This window comes from Osmerus eperlanus, chromosome 18, assembly GCF_963692335.1.
Source record: "Osmerus eperlanus chromosome 18, fOsmEpe2.1, whole genome shotgun sequence".
In the NCBI taxonomy this organism is placed as follows: domain Eukaryota; kingdom Metazoa; phylum Chordata; class Actinopteri; order Osmeriformes; family Osmeridae; genus Osmerus; species Osmerus eperlanus.
In genome coordinates, this window is record NC_085035.1 from 5,425,048 (window position 1) to 5,444,270 (window position 19,223).

General features: G+C 43.7%; 1 protein-coding gene across 1 annotated transcript in view; it reads right to left on the reverse strand.

Moving 5' to 3' along the window:
* Nucleotides 1-15,923, reverse strand: part of trabd2a (TraB domain containing 2A) — a 34,306-nt gene extending 18,383 nt beyond the window's left edge. The window contains exons 1-4 of the mRNA XM_062484540.1: nt 15,126-15,923; nt 13,962-14,522; nt 2,222-2,368; nt 1,859-2,033 (exon numbers count right to left, since the gene is read on the reverse strand). Coding sequence (XP_062340524.1) covers nt 1,859-2,033; nt 2,222-2,368; nt 13,962-14,522; nt 15,126-15,230 — 988 coding nt within the window. The 5' untranslated portion in view covers nt 15,231-15,923. The remainder of the gene's footprint in view (nt 1-1,858; nt 2,034-2,221; nt 2,369-13,961; nt 14,523-15,125) is intronic.
* Between the last annotated feature and the right edge of the window lie 3,300 nt (nt 15,924-19,223).

Sequence of the window (19,223 nt, forward strand, 5' to 3'; positions counted from 1 at the left end):
GGCTCCATTGTGGACGGGGGCCCCGTCTCTCACCTTTCACCCCTCTGGGGAATAATTAAGGACACGTCCCCCCCCCCCCCCCCCCCCGTCGCTGCGGTCTGTAGCCAAGCCCTCTTGATAGGGAGCAACCTGGCCTTCCACGTCTGAGGGTGATGCTCCTGGGCGAACGGGCGGATCGGTTTCACTCACCTTATTGGACGAGGCCCCCTTGTTAAATACCCACAGGGACGAGTCATGAAATGTAGGCCCTGTTAGACTTGCAAAAGCCAGGAGTCCGGCAGACCTATTAGGCGGTCTCTGCTTTCACTCCCAGACTTCCTGAAGCCTGGGAGCTCACCAGACTGTGAAGACCCTCTGCTAGCATTTAGAGCTGCCACTGTCCACAGAGGAGCGGACCACTCTCTCAACCCTGGGGTTGGACTGATGAAGAGGATAAACAGCTCAAATGTTCCCGGTCAACATCAGTGTTTCAATAATGGCGTTACTGCTAACAGGCAAGTCAGTACAGGCTTTAGTCCAGCAACCACAGCTTTATCTCTGACGGAGGCCAATACTTGTCTCAACTCCAATCTACACTATTCAGACTATTCAGATTGCATCAACCGTTGCATCAGTGTAGTGCTCCGTAAGGTGTCAGCCGAAGACAAAAGTGTGTTTGCTTCGCTTAGATACACAGCTGCCCAAATCTCGGTGGTTCTTATCAACTACTCCCACTGCTTTGCTTGAAATCCCTTATCAGACGCCCAAGAAACGAGGCAGTGCCGAGTGACCGAAAGAATGCCAACATCTAATCCCACATAAACACTCCTGGTTAATATTATCCACGAATCAAACATGCCCTGTTGCCGACTGTGAATGTTTCCTATCGCAGTCTTGAATCAAGACCACTTTTCACTGGGAGACTCCTGCTCCGATATTTAAAACCACACAAATAGGCAGTTAAAAAAGGTAAATACATTTAATCAGACTTCCCTTCATTTGAACCATCTGTCTGCAGAAACAGCCTATGGGAGGTGAACGATGGCCTGGTCCGACAGCGGCTAGCCCAAGGACTGGGTACCATCTCTCTTCAAGGCTGAACGACTTCATAGTTCTCACAGGGGGCACAAAGGCCCGGCGTACTCTTGTAAACCTGCGTTTGGCTGTGAAACGAGGCCGGCACTTTGGCCGTCATTAACTGGAAAGGTGACGCAGTCGCCTCAGAGGGCTTCGATTTCACACCGAAGGGAAGCACAACTTTAAAGTCCAACGCGCTTTTATACGCAGCTGTAACATACGTGATTACAGATGGGGCTGGCGGGAGGAGGGAGGGAGGCCTGGGTAGTAGCATGGCAAAGGGTTCTTGCTCTAGAAAGAGACTTGGCAGGAGAAGTGGGCCTGACTCAGTCGGCCATAGAGCTCCATTTCCATGAACTCTCTAAAAGTTCACGGAGATGTACTCCAACTCCTTCAACATTCTCCGCTTCCAATTTGGGGGTAAATGAAGCCGACGTGGCAACCCTCCTCCTCGCCAATAAAATTGGATAGCACCGCCATACAGACTGCAGAAAAGCCCAGTCAGAGAGGACGACAATGCTGATTAGCGGCCTTCCCATTTGCAAGAGTTGAACTCCCATCTACTTCACTCTAAATGGCCTGAACTAAGCCCTTTCCATCCCGGACGAGTGGCGTTTCTCACAAAGAAAATAATTGAAGTCATTTGTTCTAAGTAGCTATAATCAGATTTTCGACTTATTTCATCGAATGAATGACCTAGGTCTCGTCAGCATCCAGATGACCTCTGACTGAACTGAACCGGCTTCATGACTTAATCCGTTCGTGTAAGAACCAAGGAGTAAACGACAGAAGGGAGACCGACCTGCGCCGAAGGCAAAGAAGAAGCTCTTGTCTGGGTGCTCCTCCAGGAGGGCGCGCACTCTCTTGCCCATCCTCTCGTTACGCTTGTAGATGAGCTCCTGCCTGAAGTAGCTGTCGATCTCCTGGGCGGTGATCTGCTCGCTGGGGGGCAAGGTGACGTTGTTGAAGTTGGGCACCTGGAAAGGATCGAGAAAACAAGTTCTGTCAGTCCAGGAAGGCAGCCATTGCTTCAACTCGGGAGTCCTCAAAATTCGGTTTGTTGAAAAGGCCATTCCAAATGATCTGCAATCAGTGGTACTTAACATATGATCTGAAATTGGTCTTGAATGTATTTACAGTCGTAGCTCCAAAAGCTGAAACCCACCTGGGAGCTGTCGTGGTTGAAGATGATGGAGTTCAGGTCTCCACAGTTGTAGTGCTTGATGAGGTCTTCTGTGGTGTAGGGGACCTGCAGGCTGCCTGCCCGAAGAGACTCTTGCTGCAGAAGGGTCTGGTTCAGGGCAAATATCACCTAGTAGAGAACACAACCATTCGAAATGTTAGACATACAGTCTTCAGTCTTGGCTACTAATGTTCGGTGAGCCACTGGAGTTGGTTAAATGTAACTGGTTTAGTGACCATCCCTTTTACATAACATAATGACGGAAGAGAATCATAACTCCACTAACAGGAATGGACACTTCCCAGTATGGGATCATATAAGGAAAGCAGACTACTTTTCTTGGCGTTATAAGTTTGCTGGCTCAATACGCCAGCTCATTCATCAACCAAATGGACTTAATTGGTGAGTAGTTAGTCTTCAGGCCTTGGACCTGTCTAAGCTCCACGATACAAATTTGTGTTCAAGAAATGCATTCGTCAAAGACATGAATGTCTCCCCGACGCACTAGAACAAATATGGTCATTTGTTGCAGTAAGGCCTTGTGGATTTGGGATATGCATCACTTTCCACTGCAGGCTGTTCCAGGGTCTAACTAGCTGTATCTGAAGTCTCACGGCATTATGTTTCTTTGTCATACCGTACAATTCAAATAAAAACAATGTACACAACAAATGTACACAAATCATCATATTCTGCACTGCATGAAAAATGTTTCTCTGTTCCTCTCACTCTACATTTATATATAAACACACACATTCACACTTCTTTTTTTTGGTCCTCCAAAGAGTAAAGTAAATGCTAAACATCAGGTGAACAGCACAGTAAACATGCATGAACCGTAGTTTCTAATGAGGCTCGCGTTGGGAATCCTTAACATAATGAAGGTTTGCAGCGTTTCTCCAGCAGATTATCTTTCGTTTCCCCTGCTGAACAGCCTACTATTGTCCCACCATGAAATTCTCCAGTGTTTCCTGAGCGGCCAGGGCTATGCCTGCTGCCTCAGATCACCAGCGCACATGAGCACCCCCGAAGCTCTTCATCGACCCTCAATTGATCCTTTAGATGGCTCTCCCCTCACCAAAATAACAAGTTGATTTGTTTCTCGACAGGCAAGGGTCCATCAAGGAGCCCCCCTGTGCTGAGGCTCAGCTATGTGCGAGCGTGGATAAGCCCGGATCCACGTGAAATTTATATTTATATGCACACCCGTACACCGACCGGGTCTCCTTTTTATGTGTTGTTTTCTACAGTGCTCAGATGACACTTTTTCCTTTGGCGGTCATTGTTGAAGCGGTGGTATAGGAGAAGAGGGCAGAGCTCAGCAGATGCCTTCTTGTCATGAACAAAGGGCCCCCCGCCATCCTCTCCACTCCCCATACTTTCATCAGCCTCCGATCAAAGCGCCACTCTGCATATGAAAAGGGGCCGGCTTTATGCTGCTCAAATTAGCCTATCGCCACCCCGCCAGCCTCGGAACTCCTCAACAAAAACTCTCACATCTGTTTTCTCCGAACCTCATCTTCAGGGGCTTTTCTCAGCCCTTAGCTCAGAGCGCCTTTCAGCCCCTTAAATTATGGTTGCGAGGCAGGGAGGGGGGTGGGAGTGAGGGGGGGGGGGGGGGGTACGGATCACTCATACAGAAAAAAAAAAAGGAAAAGGAGGAGGGTTTGAGAGAGAAGAAGGAGAGCTGAACGAATTACATTTCTTCCTGTGATCCCCTCTCTGTTGTGGTATTGCTGTGGGTCAGTGGGTGCGTTTTCCCACTCAGTCCTTTCCATTCATGGCCGGCAAACTGTTTCATTTTCAATCGCGGTGTGCACACCTCAAACCACAGCTGGCTCATCACAAAGCCTTGCAACCAATACAAGTCAATAACTGAACTTTGTTATGGACAAGCTACAAGTTGGGATGAAGTGGACATTTTCAGAGAAGAATTGCTTTGCAAAAACAAGCAGCACCTGAACAATTTTCAGTCATCTAAAAGCAAGACAATATAGGAGAAAGGTAAAAACAGTAGATCTCAAAAAACTATTGTCAACCCTTTCATTACGGACTTTCAGCTTTAGCCTGTCTATGCTCTCTAATGACTGCAGAGATCAGGTAGAATCAGCCAATCAACTTGTGTCTAACAGGCATAATAGCCAAATAGACTAACCACCTGATGACATGGCACTTAATTACAATTACGCCAGCTATGCTGAAGCTTTTTCAGACTCATTTACACACTCCAGTCTAAGGGGTGGTCCCAGTATTTTAGGGAAGCTAAGGGCTGACAAGCCTCTAACAATTTTTCCAGCAGCCAAACAGCTGAATAGTCTTGGCAGAATTCCAAGGATGAATGATGTTTTTCTCTGCTTCTTTTTTGTGACTGTCGGGCCTTAATGACGTTATCAAAGAAACCCAAGACTTTGTGGCTAGGCTGTACACGGTTGCCTTTTTCTATCAAGAGTTGCAAATAAGAGAGACTAGTTGCTGTTATTCAATAAAAACGGAATTGAATTATTTTCGAAAGCGACATTTTGTGGTTGATTAAGTCAGGTTGCAGGTTAGCTCTTACACTGGAATCAAAGAGGCCCTGGAATCGGAGGATTCCTGCTTGTGGTTGCCGACAACATCGCTCTCACTCAAGTCAGTGCAAGGTAGAAGAGGTTGACCACATCGTGTAGTGGTTGGCCCTCCTCAACCTCTAATGACTGCAGCCTTTTCCTCTGGAATCCCAAACATGGTTTTTCACCTCATTTACATCACTTCTCTTTACTTTCTTCAAAATCAATTAAGAACAAAAATAAATGACATTTTAGGCTACACCTTCTCCACAAAAACTTTTGGCTTTGACCTCAAATATATTAAAAGGCCATGACACCATTTCACAACTGTCACAGGTAGGGTAAGGGGTAGTGGAATAGCTTCCAGCAAGTCCACAATTCAGGACCACATTGCAAAGCTAAAACAGCCCCATAGCCCTGCCAGTCAAAGCGAACAAACTTGCGAGTGAACTTTCTCCCTGTCAGTTAGCTCAACAAGCCCCCCCAATCTCCCTCAAATAAATCCCTCGGCACACACACACACACGGAGAGCTTTCCCTTTCAGGCTGAGAACGCTTGTCACCGGGTTCCTCGAGGCTCGTCGGGCAGGAGAGGACGCCTCGGCAGTGTCGAGGTAAAGCAGAACGAGGTGTGTGCTGTAGAATTCCTGCCAGTTCACGTTATCTCAGCCCGTCGTCTGCACTGCCTCTCCATCCTTCCTTTGATCCTCGAGACCCCTCCACTAGACGGGTCTTGAGATTTGACCCCTGCATTCCTATGGGGTCTAATGACTGCAGAGAGCCAGGGCTCGTCATTATGGATTACTGGAGACGTTTGAGCTCCCACCTAAGCATGCCTTTGAAGATTCTTTATACATTTTTCCATTTATGAAAAAAAAAAAGTCTTAAAGGGAACTTCATTCTGGACCCAATCGGTGATGCAGATACAACAGACCGTTCCACCAACCAACTCATTCGATACACCCTCCGATGTTTGGGCCAACTCAGCGGCTGTAGAACTGGGTCTCCTCTCAGAAGTGGCTTTGTCAATTGAGTCCTGAAATCCAAGTTCTATAAATACATCCGAGTATGCACGCGTGAAGAAAACGCAAAAGATGGAGAATTGACCAATGTAAACAAATTCAGAGCGGGAGACTGACCTGTTTATGTGTACGGGAGTGGTGGTCTGGCTTTCTGTCATGGTAATGTGGGAGTGAAAATAAACCTGCCCTAGACTACTGCCTGGGGATGGGCACAGCTCACACCGTACATCCACACAGGCTGTATGTACTGGAACTGTGGGGCTGTATGGATGGCGATCGGGGGAAGCTGGGGGTCCAGTAATAATGAGAATGCGTGGAGGGTAAGGTTAGGTAATGTGTGGTGGTGCGGTTACGGGTGGGGCCAAAATGTAAGATGGGACGGGAGGTTGGGGGTGGGGCTAAGGTAACCTAGTGTGAGACAGCAAGATTCACCAGATCACGACCACACGAGAATCTCGTCAAGCTATTAGTTTGTGCCCGAACCGCAGTTGTTCAGACCAATCAGCATCCTATGAGGAGCTACCGTTAGAGTACCAGCGTGACTGAAGGTAGCCCGTGATAGACAGGATGCTTCATCCAATCCAATCACCTGCCAAAGTATTTTTTCGAAAGTGCCAGCTCTCCTCCAGTTTCCAAGGACGACTTCCCAGATGGTTATGTGTAACAAACCATATGACGAGTCAGGTTAGGACCGAGGTGGCGGTGAGGAGGGGGAGACACTGAGGTGGAGGTGGTGTTCCCGGGACCCTTCCAATAAGCTGGGGAGCAGCTCAGACAAGGCCGCCCGCGGGGCCAGGTGTGATCCGCGTTCCTCGGCTCCTCGATATCCCAGCCGCCACTTTCAAACGGAGCGAAGCTCCGGCTTCCTCTGAGCCTTCGAGGGGCGTGGCTGATATTACATCAAGCCCACCGGCCCCTGGTGCACACGCTAAGCAAAAACATTCTTGAGGAGGAGGGGGGGGGGGGGTTGGGGGGCAAGTTTACCTTGGTGCACGGCCGCAGCCAAATATTTGGGCTGTCAAAGTGAATCACCCTCAAAACAAGAGAAGGAGGGGTAGGGGTCCTGCAGTGGCGAGAATGACAGCTTCACTGAGCAACCCCCCGGTCCCCCCTTCCCCGTCGTCCCCCTTCCAATCACAAGTACAGGGCAGTGGGCCACCTCCCCCGCAGCGACGCCTATCAACACCCGCCCCCCCCCCCCCCCCCGACAGAGAAGGGACAGCAGGAGAGAGGCAGAGGGGTGTGGGTCACAGGGCTCCTCTGTTCACATGCCCCGCACACGCCTTTCAAAACACTCGAAAAGTGGAGCTCCTCAATTCAACAGTCCATTGAGGGGAAAAACATGAGAGGCACAGAAAGTAGGAGAAAAAAAAAAGAAAAACCTCCACAGCGGAACCAAAATACGCATCAATCTTATGCTGGATGTTGACGGAACTTGCGTTCGTCTTAGGGACAGCGTGTGTTGAGGCCAACACCAGCAGCAGGGCCACTCTCGTCTCTGGTGTCCGTGTGGACGAGTTGTCAGGATGGCCACGCAAAAACAGGGAGGTCCTTATTGAAGAACTATCTTCTTTTCCGTTCCGAGATCTTTGTTTTAGATAAATTCATCAATGAACCAAATCTCACTTAAGTGCTCTCTTTTAGAGAAGACCATCTGTAGATGGCAATGTTTTTTGGGGTGATGGTTTGACCTTTGCAAAGTCTAAAAGTCACTAATGCACTTCCTAGCTGAACCGCATGTGTATAGAAGGTCAGATAAACATGTTCTTGCTTGATTAATGCTGTCACATCTTACAGAGTTCTGCAATACTGGGTTTTAACTTTTGGCCATGTCCAGTTCCTAGGATCAAACTAGTGATGGGAGAACAGCTTCACGGGGGATGAAAACCGCACATTCACTATGTTACCCACAATCCTCCAAAGCCTGCCCTAACTCAGCTTGAAACGTACTGGCAAAGGGTTCCTTAATGAACCTAAACTGTGGACGGGCCCAACTGGAAAAATGTGTCCATCTCACGGAAAATAGCAGCATGCAGATCCTGTACGTCCAAAACCTCAGAGATGAATTTGCCAAAGGGATCGAGTCTGTGGTTTCTGAGAAAACTGCAAAGAGTGGCTAACAGAGACACTGTTAGCATGGCCTTCCTCGCCAACCCACAACCACAGGCTTCTGAACATAATTCAAAATATGAAAAATATTCATCTCCTTATGTTCTGGAGTTCGCTTTGCATTCATTTTCATGGAATAGTGAGATGGACTACTTGACTTGAATACAATATAAGGCAGGACTGGGTATAAAAACCCCGAATTGTTCAGAGACAGAGTTCAAAAACATGCTAAGTAAAATGGACTTTTATTCAGTGCTTTATTCCCCTGACAAGGAGAAGGTTTTAGTTAATACAAGTGGTCAGGGGCACAGCTGCAGCTGTAGGTCTGCTCACAGAATGAGAGTGAGGGGCTTTTAGAGAGCGAGAGAGTGAGTGAGAGAGAGGGAGGGAGATGGAGAGGGGAGGGAGATGGAGAGGGGGGGGAGAGAGAGAGAGAGAGAGAGAGAGAGAGAGAGAGAGAGAGAGAGAGAGAGAGAGAGAGAGAGAGAGAGAGAGAGAGAGAGAGAGAGAGAGAGAGAGAGAGAGAGAGAGAGAGAGAGAGAGAGAGGAGAGAGAGAGAGAGGCAATTAACTTTGGTCAGACAGGAACAGTGGGCTTCTTGTCAGGCATCCGCAGCTTTTATGATGTCAGCTACCAAATCCAGACAAAGACACACCATCCCCAAAGACAAACACTCTTTGGGTTTAAATGACCCTGAAAACGCAGGGCCGTTTCATCTGAAGAGTGTGGAATTCTCTCAGAGCAGGGACAAAAAGTAAACAATACATGGGGCTTTGGGGGCTGGTTGGGGGTTGGGGCGTGCCCTTTCACTCTCCCCTGCCCCAATGTGGATCTGAATGCGGGAGACAGATGTAGAAGTTGGGCCATACTCCATTCCAACACTGTAAACATGATTCCCGGGTTGCTACAAAGAACAAAGTCCTGGATCATCTCTATTTTTTAAACGGAGTGCTACTTTGGACGAACAGCGCAGGGTTTGGAAACGTCGCCGCCTCCGTTTAGAATTCACAGCTGCGTCGGACTTCATCTGTCAAGTAGTGAGCACAGCTCCCTGTGTGTTCGTATACAGTCATAAACGGATGGTGGCACAGTTTATTCATGTCGTAAACCCGGGAGATTATTCTCAAATGAGCATGGTTCGCATCACCACAGAACGTTTCCACAGAGGAAATGTTCAACTATTGTTGTCACTCAGAAGACAGGCCAGCAAGAAAAGCCTCTAATGAAAGGGTTCATCTTTCTCAATACCGACTAGGATTACAGTTCCCGCACAATCCCACTGAAGTCAAGTATCTACCTGAAATAATGTTCAGAAACGCACTGGAAGTATGTCCGTCCACAGCTGCAAGTGCGACTGTTGACATAACCCCTCATATCACCGATGTGTTCCATGTCTGGCAAACACCAGCCTTTGGAAGTCAATCAATTTAACAGGGATTATCTGTTAGCGCAATAAAATGGCAACACACATATCGAGTGTGCCAGCACACATAACACACATACGCATGTGTTCAAAGATGAACGGTGATTTTGTTCTTTTGAGTCAAAGCAACAGACCATCACATTTCCAATTATCCAAAACCATAGCTCTCTGTCAAAATGGTACGCTATCATCTGTTCATTTGTCAAACGGAAGTATGTTCCATTCAGATCCAAATCCTTAGCGCAAGCATGAAAATCTATCCTTCATACCTTTTTAACTGTCATTTTAACACAAGGAGTCCCAAGGTACGACATGCTTCTACGCCAGACTGTCGGATAGTGAGTGCTTTTCTGTATTTACAAACGTCGCCTGGGTGGAAGAGGAGAAGATGAATTCCGTCGGCGTTTTCCACAGATCCTCTCACCGTGGATATAGGTGTGTTCAACATGGGGAGTCAGGTGGCTGAGCGGTTAGGGAATCGGCCTAGTAATCAGAAGGTTGCCGGATCGATTCACGGCCATGCCAAATGACGTTGTGTCCTTGGGCAAGACACTTCACCCTACTTGCTTCGGGGGGAATGTCCCTGTACTTACTGTAAGTCGCTCTGGATAAGAGCGTCTGCTAAATGACGAAATGAATAAATGAATGTAAATGAACATGCATTAGACAGTCCAGATATTTGCCTGCCAGGTGGCAAGGGCTATAATTGGTCCTGAATGTCTCGGATACATCTGGCCACACTCTCAGGTGGAATTAGTTTCTGAGAAAAGTTGACGAACACGGAAAACTGACATGTAGATTCTCGGGGGTTGACGTCTCTAGTTACGGATTTAACATTCGGTATCATTTCCTTTCAGATTCTTTGAGTAGGTTTACCGGATGGTTTAGGCACGATCTAATTCATATAGCAAACGGCTTAACAGTATACGAGTCAGAGCGATGGTCCTCCGATTCAAACAATAGAAATGGAACGTTTTCTACTGGTCTTGATTGTTTTAATTGTCACGGTTACTTATGTGTTAATCCATTCACAATTTATGTGTATCTGCCAATGACGACTCAATACTCCTGTACTTGCTGCTAGCTATTACATATGCTAATGGTGATTGACTGTAGGTTGGTGCTAATGAAGGCCTGGGGCAACTGTTCTATTCTCCCAGCAACACAGCCCCGGGACAATACCTTGAATGACAGGGCTTAAAGAAATTGAAATTGAGTGTTAATTACTTACATGTTCCTACACTAGGAGGGCTTAGGATGACAGCAATAGCCCTCAGTATGAGAGTAGGGTTTCGACTTTCACTAAATTATGAAACCTTGGAATACTACACGGAAAACGATTTGATGTGTATTAGACTGTTGAAACAAACTGAGATAGCAATAGGCCTATCTGTAATTACATCTGGACTTGTATTTGGTGCTGGCTTTTTATTATGCTTCTTTGAGTTACTGCACTTTATTCTGGCAGTAATCATACTTGTGATCATGAACTAACAATATTTAGGTGAACTTCTGTCACACATTGCAGCACCCAAAAAAATGCTACTCTTGATGTGAGGGATGGCAGATTTGATCAAAGTGTAACTTTTTTCTCATGTCAAATTCATTCTAGCTACTACTCACATGACATAACGTCACCGCTTTTGGTGATTTAATGATTACATTTTAAAAACGAATTTGTCTAAACCTTTAGAGATGTCCAAAAGTAGCTAAATTCAGACCTTCTGGAGCTTGTGGCAGGCTCAGGGAAAGATCTAAAACATCACTGGTGCCCTGACATGTAGTGCATTTCCGCTAACTACAAACAGCCAAGCTTGTTCAATCCCCTATCCTTGTGTTTACTACGTCTGACTCTAAGCACTGGTCTCTCAAGTAGGCCCTCTGCCAGGTTCCCTGGCCTCCGCACGTTTTCATGACCTGGTGTTAAAACAGAGACAAGCTATTAAATCCCCATTTGAGCTACACAAGCTTGTGTTACACAACCCAGAAAAGCCTACGGCACTATTCGAGAGCAGCCCATATAACACACATTTTCAAGGTTCAGCCTTGTACCCAGTGACGGAAAAAAACGGCTTTGGCAACTGGGGAACTATTATCAGCTTCCATGTATGCTCCTATTCCAAGTTACGGAGGTAGAAATCAACCCAGAATGCTATGCAACCCACTGCTGTAAATGGGAGAACATTTGAGATGTAAATAGGCCGCAGCTTCATCCTTGGTGTACCCTGACATCCATCTGGACAGAAAACACCTGCGGAATGTGTGACATATAATATCTGGCTGTTTGGTCAACACAACTAAGGAAACCAGGCACCTCCATGTGAAATGTATTCAATTCTGAAGGGGAGCTGTGAAGACATGCTCTTCAGTTCGTAAGGCAATACTGCAGATGTGAATATCAGTACGGTACGATGGGACCGTGTCACTCATCACTCTCCTCTAAGAGTGATACATGGTTCGTTTTTTTAAATGTACAATCATGAACTAGTTTTAAAATGCACACTGCCTGTGACCATCAGTTCAATTTCTTTCGAAAGCACATCAAACTTCATCCCAAAAAGTACAACCTGTATTACAAACAGAAGAGGAGCGCAAACTACCAAGAAAAAAAAAGAATCCTTTCACCATTTAGGAAAATATTCTGGAATCTTCCTAATCAGGAGGGGGATGGCATGTTCATCTTTGTTCCATTCTGAGTTGAAACATCGCTCATTAAGATCTAATCTGATTACCAAGTGGTTCAGACAGATTTTCCGCTGTGGGCAAACTCAACAAATCAATGGCAGCTTGCCCAAATAGTGCCCAGCAGGGAAAATAAGGAAATCTATTGTATTCACAAAGCAGTGGAACTTGCATAACTATTACACTTAATTTAACAACAAGTATGCATATAAATAGGTAATACAGTGGTCCTTTCTGAATGACATAGGAAAGAACATTGGTAAGGAGGAGATAATCTGTTTTTTCATGCGTGTTCCCTGTATCAGGTATTACTTTATTCTTCTGATGCTGTAAAATAATCAAAAGTTCTCTTGATTAATTCCAAAAGTGCAGCATGTTAAAATTGGTTTTGTGCTACTGCAATCAAATTATTCTACAATCGACAATGGAAGTGCCCTTGCTGTGGATAGCGAATATCACAATGAAGCTAAAATCACTGGTGCTATAAAAAGTTGCACACTTGGTTCCATGTAGGCTAATGCAAAGGTATGGTTGGTTTTTGGTCTTTAATAAATAACTTTCTCAGAACTGAACTCCCTACAGGTAGAGAGAGGCCACAAAATTCTAATTTTCCAAGCACATTTAGACATACTTTTTCATCAAATCAAAATGTATTTGTAAAGCCCTTTTTACAAGCAATGTCACAGAGGGCTTCACATACGCCCATAGAACTGCCCCTGCCCCTGTCATCACAAAGGTCTGTTTTGATCATGTGTGGCAAGGGCATTCATTTAAAAATGTTATACAATTCATAATAGGACAAGAAAAGATAATTAGAAATATAGGTCAGTAAGTTTCCCCCTTCATCTAATATTATGTAAAATATGGAGAGGAGTGTGACAAAAACAGCAAAGTAATAAGTGACGAAGGAGAGGACAAGTCTATGAAACCCATGTCCAGTTTGTTCTTGAACGGCACTGTCTTACCTCGCCTGCCTTCGACTCCCTCACAGATGTACACTGAGACGAGCACTCATCATTTCTCCATGGACCATTACTCCCAGTGACGGGGAGAGAGAAACCATCACTTTCAATAGCAGGCTATTTTGCTGAAGTGTGGAATGTCTATTCAGTTCCAGAGTAGACAGACTGAAAGGACAGTTCTTCATAAGTCCATTGTTGTCTAAAACCAGATCACTTAGCGTAATGTGCCAGCAGGGCTTACTCTTCAGAAGTTCTGAACACGGTGTTAAAGACCAGTCATGCTTACTTAACAGGCAAGAGCAAACGTGGAAATTAAATGACCTTCGTTGTCAGTAAAAGAGTTGGTTTTGCACTGAGAGGAGATCTTTCACCTCATCATGGTCCACAAAGTAGGCCAGCTGCCACTGAAAATGTCCTATTTCTACTGGCTCTATTAATCCTTTAAAAGTGAAAAACAAATGGCCGTAACATTGTGCATTGGAGTTTATGGACTTCAACTGCGAAGACATGATTTAAAATAACATTGCTTTGGCTTCTGGGTGTTAAGTAAAATTGCCATGTGTAATCCCCTTAGTTCCGAATGAGTATTAGCAGAAATTCCACAATACTCAACATGATTTCATAGCAACTGTGTGCTTTGAAGGACACACATAATTGCAGGGGTCAAATTGGCTGACACACACCCTTGGTTAAACAAGTTTTTTTCATTTTTTTCTGTTGAATTCAGACGAAAACCATTAAGTTGAACTTTTTTCTTAATAACGGAAGACACTTGCACAGCAGACTATTTGTTCAGCTGATCTTAGACCACACCTACCTGAGTGTGGTGAAAGAACCATGGAGCCCTTTCTTTACAGTCAACCATTCTTGGTCTCGAAAAAAAACCCGTCAGATTTCCCCCCCTAAGAAGCTTTTTTAAAGGCTAAACTCGAAACGCTTGTAAAAAATAAATAAATAAAAATCGAACTTCACAACTCACCTGAGAGAAGTTAAGTCCGTTCAGAGGATGGCATTGTTCCTCCACCTTCTCCACGGCGCCCGTCCTCTTCCTCATCCGCTCCGCCTCTTGCGCCAGGTACAGGTCTAGAACGGGCACGCCACGCGTCTTGATGTCTGCCTCAGTGAGCGAGTTCACCATCAGCATCACCCACACCGGCCTCTTTCTCTCCCAGTTCCCAGCAATGGCGTTGAACAGGTAGTCTGCGTAAAGGCCCTTCCCTCGCTGGTCAGGGGTCATCCATGACGGCATCATGAGCTTCACATACTCCAGGTGCCTCTTGAGCCGCCGGTAGATGTCCCTGGGCAGCACATCCTGCAGGTTCTCCCCTTGAGGAAGTAGCTGACAGCTGGTTAATGCTGAGATTGTGTATGGGTCTGTCAGGTCCAACTCAAAGTACACAATGCTGCTCTGCTGGAAGGCTTGTTTGGAGTTCTCCGGGATGAAGTCCCAGACTCTTGTGTAGGGAACGTGAATGGTGCCATAGAAGTAGGATGGAGGGTCCCTTTTTATAGTCCATAGGAAGGAGTTTAAATCACTTTGCTGCAAATGAAACAATATAAGTGCAATTGTTTTCAAGTCTGTAGACAAGGTGGGTGATATAATTCCATGCATATTTGTGAGAAATAAAAAGCAGGGTATTATATAATATGCATTGTGTAATTCATCTTATTGATCTTATTGATTCATCTCAAGTCTATGAATATTATACAAGGTAAAGGTAGTCTGTCTTTGACCAAAACACCACACTTCTATTCAGGCAGCTGTTGAGCCAATTAATTCCAGCGCTTAAAAATAATTTAAGATCGCTTAAGATCATTTCTTATTAATAGGGCACTTAAAGATAGGAGACATTGGAGGCAATACACATCTAAATTGCGCGATCTACAGTTTGTGACCAAATTAAAACTTGTTTAGGGAAAAAAACTCATTTGTATGATTGATGGGTGAAAGTAACCTAATAATTATTACGCACAATAAAATACATGTTTAAATGTAGGCGAGATAACAGTGGTTCCTTTACATATTCAATTTTAAATGTATGCAGTAGCCTATCTGTCAAGTATGAATGGTATTTTTTAAATTTTGGGGGGGGTATCTAATACCTTATTAAGTGAATAATGCATACTTACTACAAATACTTACTTTTCTATTTAGCTCACAGATAGAGGATTCCTTGAGGCTCCATTGGTCAGCTTTCACCAGCAATAATAGGAACGCTTGAATTAATGCGCCCCAAGTGACCAGCATCGTAGCAAAAACGTTCACGGTATTTTCACAACGTGTTGCAGGGTACTCAAATCCAAATCCACGGGGACTACGTTATTTGCCTAATTTCCATTCAATGAAATTACTTAAAACACAGCGGCATGTACCCGCCATACTAGTGGACAAAGTCATGTTGGTGCGACGCTGCGTTTAACTTGAAAATGCTGTTTCGCTTGGGTGAATGTGCTGAAAGTTTACTTCGGTAAGAATATAGCAATGTCACATACTCGTCCTTCTGTTGACACTGGACATTTCCCCCTTACAACGTGCTTTCATGACACGTGAGAAGGCACTACATCAACATAAATCCGAATGTTTGAAACTTGTAGAAGATTGTAGATCTTTCAAAAGTTGTAGATGCCCGTGCGGGCAACAGGTTATTCGTGCGTCCTCAGAAATGCAGCGGAGAGGTGATCGTGTTTGACTATATTCCCTCTCTTGTCCGCAAATGGAAATATTACCATCGCTGATCGAAATGTAAAATAGGATGCATTATCTTCATAAAAAGTAGACCTTGCTCCAAAGATGTCAAAAAACATGTACCAACAATTCCAGATGACGTTTTCTCACCAAGTCCTTTCCGTTTTAACAACTCCGGTAGTAGTTCAGAACTCTCTCACGATGTTGTTTGAGTGCGTGAGCATCTCTGTCAGACAAGCATGGCCACAACCTACATTGGCCCCCTCCACCCCCTCCCCCTGCGCACTCTCACACTGTGCAATAATCTGATTAAGGATCTGCATATCGTCCCCCGTGGATCATAGCGGGTGGAGAACACATTTAGGCTATTTCAACGGGTAGATTTTCCAGAATTAAGTGTTTTTGAGAATATGCGAAATTGAACAGAATCATCAAGCTTGATCGCGTGTATTACGGAGCCATTGGCACTTAGAGGACTACCCAGTGGAAGCATTTGTAATTTTTGTCTGATTTTAGAGAAAATATAAAAAGGTCATTGTTTCAAGCATGTTAATGTAAGGAACAACTATATGGTTAAAGTAAACTAACACATTGTTGTTAACATTTTCCGAGGGAAGGTTGAAATTGGATTGTGCCATGGTAGTACAAACTAGCCTATAGTCTACTCAAAATTACCAAGACAATCGAGGCCTATTGTAGTAGATACGTTTCTACCTTAGAGGGTAACGTTCACAGGAGACACCTAAAACAAGTTAATGCATACTCAGACGTCTGTGCAAATAAATTGAGTTGTTTAAATAGTCTGACGGTAAATAAATCGTACACGTCTAAATCAATGGCCCTGATACCCCTTATCAATAGATACGAGGAATTAGAATGGTCAGAAGGAATTATGTTAAGATTGTAGTAGATTTTTAAACAATCCTGATAAACGTGTAATTTGAATAGATTACTTGAGGTTGATCTAAATGAACCCATCCACATGAAAATTGCCATGAGCTCGCATTAATACACATAACCTCAGCAGTTTTTTTTTGTTGCTACAACACTCCACCACAGCCTACAATTTAAAAGGATCTTTAAAGGATTTAGTTTGGTACAGTAAACTGCAAAAATCCTAAGTGTTTTATCTCCCAGTTTTCTATAGGAGCACCATCTAGTGGTCGCAAACCCTCCATTAATGTCAATGCATAGCTTGAACAATGTACCTACTTTACTAAATAAAAGTATCTCCCACTACGTGATAGTTGGGATCCATTTTTGAATAGTAAACTAGTTTGCTGGCGGAATTATTGTACCATTGAAACTGTGAATGTAAAACGTATCATGTAATCACTTTTTGTTCTGTTGTAATGTGAGAAATATTTTAGTTTTTTGTCATTGTTCCTTGGACAAACGCTGGAGAGATTTGTCAAATTATGTGAACATGAAACTGTCATTCCGATATTAGACATCAGGAACAGTAGAGTGATTTTTCCATATGTTCCACATAATACAGTGAAAAAACAAACTTGTTACCAAACTAATAATACAGAAAATACTATACTACAACCTGGTGTAATCCCACATATTCTACATAGAACAAAAAATCCCCAAAGTTTAAGTGCACCTACTTCTCATGCTGTCATGTGTTTTTCCAACATTAATGTTCTGTGATAAGAGGCTCTTATAAGTGGATGTGTGGTCTGGCATGCCAGCAACAAGGCTGTTTTTCCATCTGGGTACACTGATCTTAGGAGAAACAAACAGAAAACCAGAGTGAATTCATTTGTTTGTTAGACAGATGCAGTGATGTAGGATAATTTCCAAACAACATAACAAGGTAATAGTAAAAATGTAAGACAGACTTGGAAAGAAAGGGAGGTTTTTTGTAATGTCTGTCAAGCAGAATTATTTATATTTGATTTGAACATGTTTACACTAGAATGGGAAGAATGATATTAAAAAGTAAAGCTGAAATGTAATTTAGAAACGTGTTTTGGTTTTTCAATGTAGTTTGTAGAACAAATCAGATAGTAAAATGGGGATGGATCACTCGAGTCTGTGTGTGTGTGTGTGTGTGTGTGTGTGTGTGTTTGTTTGCGTCAATTGCATGATCAATAAAGGTTTCTTCTTTTTTTTCAAGTACAGTAAATACATTTTCTGCTAATTATCTGGAGGATAGTGTGTTGATCAAGGTAACCATGGAATCCATAAACTACAAATCCCCCCCAGAGACATTTTATATTGTATTAATCAAAGTCTTTTCAATCTTTTGACAAAACTGTCTGCAACTAGCATAACTTTAAAGATTGAAGACATTGGGAGGAACTGTGAGAAATGTCAGTGAACAAGATGCAATTGAGATATAGCAGTTCAAGTTTCCTGCTGACAGATTTTAAAGGTATTAAAAGAGACAGAGTGAGAAAAAAAAATGGGTGAGTCTGGGTTTAAACAGAAATAGAGCACTTGTGTACTTTGAGCTGGTGTCAGTGCATGACCTCCTGGGGTGTTCTCAGTCTGGGCATGTGAGATGACCAATCACAGCCTCTCAGCACATGAAGGGTCCTAATTACTTTTCCCTGGCTCCGTGTGTAAACGAGAACCAGTGTTTGCTAAGGATACCGCACTGTCCCCGACTGCTCTGTTTCTGATTAAAACATCTTATTTAGGATCCCAAGCTGAGTTATAGAAGTGAGGATGTTAGGGTTCTTTTTAGGAGGACTGTTTTATGAGTTATGCGTCACTGCTGCGTTTGTAGATGCAAACTGAGACAAAAAAACACAGACACACACACACATACACTCCAATACTGTTTGCTCAAACTGGCAATGAGGTTGCCTGATTGGTCATCTGTCAAACCTAAAATATCTTATGACATGACCATAAGGAAACCATTGCATTTTTAGTGTCTTACAGTCTAGTTTTTACCTCCTAGACTGATGTCTTGAAATGGTACGATGAAAGTTGAACCAGTATTGTAATTCCTTCATTCCTTTATTCCCAGGACTGACAGAAATCCCAGGTAAAAAATAGACCTAAAACTCTATAAAACATAAGCAAATAGAGAAATCTAAGTCGCATAAAAACATTTAAATTGGGGTAAGATTTCAAATTGTCATGAGCCAGATGGGGCAAACTAAATCTGTTGGAATTGGAAACAGATGTCTTGCATATATAGCTGTTTCCTTAAAGTATAAATATATGTATATAAAAGCATATAAATGGCATTTAACATCAAAAGAGATTGATCTAATTTCTATGTCTTTAATGCAAACATTCAAGTAGAGCATCATTTCACATACATTCTACTAATACATACTGAAGTCATTATTTAATCTTGTTTATTCCTCCTCTTTCAACAATGACAGTATCATACACATGCTAATAAAGCAAATACTGGGATCGCTGTACACAATTGTATTAAATCTTATCATCAGATTATCTTATCATCATAAAACCTCTTTTTGTTTTTGTCGAACAGCAATTGCTTGTTTTTTTTGTGGTCATTTCCATGGCGGATTTATTTGAACTGGACGGTTGTGTCATTGAGCATATTATGAGACTAGTCTTTCA